The sequence below is a fragment of the Notolepis coatsorum genome (genome assembly GCF_963971535.1).
Source record: "Notolepis coatsorum genome assembly, chromosome: 15".
Taxonomy (NCBI): Eukaryota; Metazoa; Chordata; class Actinopteri; order Aulopiformes; family Paralepididae; genus Notolepis; species Notolepis coatsorum.
In genome coordinates, this window is record NC_140179.1 from 49,345,526 (window position 1) to 49,351,525 (window position 6,000).

The 6,000-nt window shown below is 47.5% G+C and overlaps 1 protein-coding gene across 1 annotated transcript in view; it reads left to right on the plus strand.

Moving 5' to 3' along the window:
• dgki (diacylglycerol kinase, iota) overlaps window positions 1-6,000 on the plus strand; it is a gene marked incomplete at both ends in the record, with an annotated part of 232,815 nt that overhangs the window by 141,922 nt on the left and 84,893 nt on the right. The window contains 1 exon segment of the mRNA XM_084330996.1: window positions 1,165-1,260. Within this exon segment, the coding sequence (XP_084187122.1) occupies window positions 1,165-1,260 (96 nt within the window).

Consider the following 6,000-nt stretch of genomic DNA (forward strand, 5'->3'; position numbering starts at 1 on the left):
TCCCTCGGTCTTCGACAGACAGACCGGCACAGGCAGTTCAGCGTCGGGAGCATTTAGCCTGCTGGCTACATAGCTCCACTTCTACCAGCATCGGGACCATTTAGCCTGCTGGCTACCTAGCTCCAGTTCAACCAGCCGAGTGTCGGGACCATTTAGCCTGCTGGCTACATAGCTCCACTTCTACCAGCGTCGGGACCATTTAGCCTGCTGGCTACATAGCTCCAGTTCAACCAGCCGAGCGTCGGGACCATTTAGCCCGACAGTCCATGTTTACTATGCAGCTAACCAGCAGTGTATACACCAAACCAACACTGTGACGTCAGCAACAAAATGGCGCCGCCCATGGCAAAAACAGGGAAATTATATTAGATTTTTCAGACAAATAAGCAGGATTTCACATTTTATTATAGGACCCTGTCTTACACAAGGTACACAACAAACAAACTAGGATCACATTGTTCACTGCTTCATCTCCACTTTAACCCCTAACTGCTCCCAATGAGCAGGTTGGCACCTTGCATGGTTGCCTTCGCCGTCGGTGTGTGAATGTGTGAGTGAATGGGTCAAATGTGAGGAACAAATTGTAAAGCGCTTTGGATAAAAGCACTGTATAACTGCACCATTTACCATTTAGTGTGTATATTGAATAATCACTGTTAACATGTATACTGTATAATCACTGTTAGTGTGTATACTGTAAAATTACTAGGGCTGCCCCCGACTAAAGATGTATTATAGAACCATAACATGGTTCTATACGGCATATTGACTGGAAAATGCAATGAATGGGGAAACATGCTAACATGGTTCTATCATTTATATTGACAGGAGAATGCAGTGAATGGGGAAACATGCTAACATGGTTCTATCATTTATATTGACAGGAGAATGCAGTGAATGGGGAAACATGCTAACATGGTTCTATCATTTATATTGACAGGAGAATGCAGTGAATGGGGAAACATGCTAACATGGTTCTATCATTTATATTGACAGGAGAATGCAGTGAATGGGGAAACATGCTAACATGGTTCTATCATTTATATTGACAGGAGAATGCAGTGAATGGGGAAACATGCTAACATGGTTCTATCATTTATATTGACAGGAGAATGCAGTGAATGGGGAAACATGCTAACATGGTTCTATCATTTATATTGACAGGAGAATGCAGTGAATGGGGACCACTTGTGGTTGGAGACCAGTTGTTCAGGAGACCTGTGTTACCTGGGAGAGGACACCTGTCTGCTCAAGACCACTGTGAGTAGTACACTACGTCTGTGTGTGTGTGTGTGCGTGCGTGTGTGTGTATGCATTTCATTTTGTGTGTGTGTGAGAGAGAGAATGAGGGACAAATACAGCTATAGGGAAACAAAGTCAGAAGAGAGAGAGAGGGAGGGATAGAGAGAGCGATAGAGAGTCAGACAGAGAGAGATAGTCAGACAGACAGATAGAGAGAGAGAGAGAGAGAGAGACAGAGAGAGAGAGAGAGAGAGAGAGAGAGAGAGAGAGAGAGAGAGAGAGAGAGAGAGAGAGAGAGAGAGAGAGAGAGAGAGAGAGAGAGAGAGAGATATAAGTGGTGCTATTAATATATAGCTGCAGAAACCTACTTATACTGTTTAACCTTTTGAATGCAACACTGACCTCGTGGCTTTTATGCATTAGTGATTTCTACATGGAGGACTGACACACACCAGCGTTGAACGTCCACAGAGACATCTACATGGATGTGTCGCCTGGCCTCAGAGTGGAACACCAACACACACACTACTCACAGGCCTTTCAGATGGAGCTCAGACGACCTGTTATTACTGACAATTGGATAAAAGAGGAGAGCAGCAGGCTCTCTTGCTCGTTTCTCTCTCTCTCTCTCTCTCTCTCTCTCCCTCTCTCTCTTTTTTTATTAATGTAATTCTCTCTCACAGTCCATCTGCCAGCCTCCGTTCCTGCTTCAGTGAGATATCCCCCCCTCTCTCTCTCTCTCTCTCTCTCTCTCTCTCTCTCTCTCTCTCTCTCTCTCTCTCTCTCTCTCTCTCTCTCTCTCTCTCTCTCTCTCTCTCACTCTTTGTTTCTCTCTCTCTTTCTCTATCCTGCTCTCTCTCCATCCCTCCCTCTCATCTATTGACTCCCTTCACCCCCCACCAATCTCTTAATCTCGTTCTCTCTCTCTCTTGCTCTTTCTCTATCTCTCGCTCTTTCTATCCTGTTCTCCCCCTCTCTTTCCTTTGCTCTCTCTTTGTTTCTTTCTCCTCCGTCTCCCCCCCCCCTCCCTCTCCACCCCTCCCTCTCATATTACCCCCCCCCCCCCTGCCACCTTACATTAATGAGGTGTTACTGTGGCCATTGAGTCTGTTCAGGAGTCAACCCATCGACTGGAGTGGAGTCAGTGCTGTTATCAGATAATGCCACGTTAATGTTTTCAAAGTGTCCCTTTGAATTGCATGCTGTCGTTTAGATAAATAGATGGAGTCAGTTGAAGGCTAATCCACTATGAACGGATGACACATTGTTGACAGAATCCGGCTATAGGGCGACAATAATATGGTCAAGAGGCATGGTTTCTATCTTTAGCCTTTAAGCGGCGTGGTTTATTCATTCACATGGTATGAGCAGCAGTACATGAGGTCTCCTCTCACTGAGAGGCTGGGGGGAAAGAGGTAGAGTAGGAGGAGACATCTCTATTTATACTCGCCACCTGGTGGTGTTCTTGAGTGGCTCCGCCTAGAGCACCCTCTAGTGGAAACAGTTATATATGCAGTTAGACAGTTACTAACAATCCTACATAGAACCTCTGACTTCTTAGACAGTTACTAACAATCCTACATAGAACCTCTGACTTCAACACTCCCACTTAGGGTTGTATTAGTATACTGGATAACTTCTCCGAAAAACATTTTACAAAGGAAATAATATAATCCAAAACATCAACAGAGTATGGCAGTCAATATTTACACATTAAACATGACCTTTGCAAATCCCTTCAATTTCTATTTGGAACAGGTTTCCTCATAGTGTCTGCTACCCTGTCGTCCGTTGGACAATAAACCAGTGTCATTCTTTCTTCTCTGATGACAGATCTGATGAGATGATCTTTTCTATATCGACATGTTTACATCTATGTCGACACACTGGGTTCCTAGCAATCACAATGGTTCCCTGGTTGCCCTCATAAACAACAGTCTTCATATATACACAGTGTCCATCATTTTTAAATGATGTTGACAAAACAACCCTCATCTTCAAAACCACCATATTCGGTATAGAGGATACATTCCAATTACCTATTACATATTAAGCAATATACTCATAATCTTATCTCCATCACTTCGAGCAGTTGTTCTGGATAAATACACTCCTGTCTGGTCATAGCTAGAGCCATATATTCGGCTTCACAAGTTGATAGTGCCACTGTGGGCTGCTTGTTTGTTTTCCACGAAACCAGTGAGCTGTCTGTGTTCAAACTCACACAATATCCTGTGGTACTCCTTCTATCTGTGGTGTCAGCTGCCCAGTCTGCATCACTGTGGGCTTTAAGTCCTAGACCCTCGCTGCTCTTTCTGAAACACAGTTGTTTATTCCAATCACAGTCCAGCTCTGGCTCCTCTGTCTGTGTCTCGCTCTCACATGTTGCCTTTGTGACAAACTTGACTAGCATGTGTTTCTGCACTCTCCCTTTACCGGGATGATAAACTAGGAAAGCGGGGCTTCTCTTGTCGTGCCCTCAAAAAGTCCTTTTACACATCTGGACTCAGGCTTTCCCCTGTCCTGCAGGTACGCATAACACACTGATCCAAATCGGTGCATTCTGGCTAGATTACACTTCTTTCCTGTCAGTGCTGTATACGGAGTGGTGCCCGAGTGCTTATTAAAGCACCTGTTTCTGGTGTAAGCGGCTTCTTGCACCGCATAATGCCATGGGCTCTTAGGTAAGTTACTATCTACTAGCTTACACCTAGCCATTTCGAAAATGGTGCGCCATTCCCTCTCTGCCACTCCGTTCTGGTGTGGGGGATATGGACGTGACGTCTCATGTCTTATCTTGTACCTTCTCAACAGTGATTGGAACTCTCTGTTTGTAAACTCGGTTTTGTTGTCGGACCTCAAGCATCCTACGTTACCATAAGGGGCTACGTCTGCCAGAAATTTCTCCATGGCCTGGAGTGTGTCACTCTTTGCTTTGAGAAAGTAAACAAACACTGCTCCTGTGCACACATCTGTAAAAGACTGTACATATCTAAAGCCTCCTATGGACTCGTTGCTTACTGGACCGGCTAGATCCGTGTTAACTAATGCAAGTGGTACCTTTACTTTTTCTGTGGGATTTCTGTTTCTCGGTTGAGTAAACTTCCTCGTTTTGCAGACTGCACAATTTTTGTCAGGTCTACGCTTTTCACCTTCAATGTGCATGCCTTCTGTCACTGCTTGCAGTTTCAGTAAATCTCGTAATTACAATGACCCATAATCTCGTGCCATGTCTGAATATCGTGACTGGCCGTCACGCTACACATATCATTATTATCATTACACTTGTCGTTGTCATTACACTCCGTTTGCAGATAATATATTCTCTGGTACATCTTTATGTCAAACCGTGTACCGTCAGGTTCTACAAGAAAATGTTTACCTTTATCGAAGAATACCTTGGCACCGCTTGCAGTAGCAGCTATTACAGAGAATAGTCCTTGTGGGAACGATGGTACGTAGAGAGCGTTCTTTAACGTCACCGTACGCCGGCGCCCCCTACTGTCCGTGAGGCATCCCTGTGTGTCTCCTCTCTCTTGCGCCAACCCGTAGGTGCGCCTCCCGTCTGCCAGCTCCATGCTGTGCCTCTCCGGGTGGAAAGTGTTGTCAAAGTTCTTGAACTGACTCCTGTCGTTGATGACATGGGACGACGCACCTGTGTCCACGATCAGTCCCTTCCTCTGGGCTCGCTGCAGCTGTGCCGGCCCGGCGGTGCACGCCGTCCGCGCCCCGAAAGCGAAGTCTCCCTGTCCCGTTATTCTCCGGGCGTCGTCTCGATACGTCTCACGTCGACTGTCGCTGCCATCGTGTCCGCTGCCGCCATCTTGTCCACAGCCGTCATCTTGTCCGTAGCCGCCATCTTGTCCACAGCCGCCATCTTGTCCGTAGCCGCCATTTTGTCCGTGGCCGCCGTCTCGTCCATGGCCGTCATCTTGTCCATGCGCGTATCGCTCGCTCTGGTCGTGTTTCTTCATGCACGCTCTGTCTGTGTGCCCCGTGGATTTGCAGAAGCTACACCAGACAGTCTTTGTGCAGTTGCCTCTCCGATGGCCTTTCTCTCCGCATCGCCAACACGCCAGTTCCGCCGTGGTCCTGGTTCTCTCCCTTGGCGTCGCTCTGGCCTTTAGCACCTTCTCTCCCGCCTCCGCGGCGGCTGGGTGGGTATCTTCTGAGGACTCGAAGTTTCTTAACTTGGCCTTGAACTGTCCCAGCGTCATGTCCGCTGAACCGTGTGTTACCAGGAGTGTGAACGGTTTGTACAGCTCCGGTAGTCCTCTCATCATCATGGCCATCATTAGCCCATCGCTTGGTGCTTCTCCTGCACTCCTCAATGGCGTCGTGATCTGCTCCGCTCTGTTGACGTATTCGGTCACAGTCTTGGTGTGCCCCTTCTTCAGGGCCGTTAGTGCTATGTAGAGGGCCACGACTCGGGGTCTTCCTCGCCCGATGTAATGCTCTCTAAACACCTTCAGGCTTTCTCTGCCTTTGTCTTTAGTGTCGCGGAATATCAGCCCCAAGCTGGTGTCGTCGAGCAGTGGCGCTAACTCACAGTACGCGTCTGCGTTACGTTGGTCGTCCAGGGCTTGCTCTTCCGCCGTCAGGTCTCCCGTGGGGGCTGTCAAGATTGTCTCCTTCAGTCCTGCACCGTGCATGCAGCATAACATGCGCTCTTCCCAGAGCTCGTAGTCCTCTGCTTTTCCATTGAATGAGGGCCATTTGCTCCTTCCCTTGGTCTCCATCCTCTTTGTTGATGGTAGG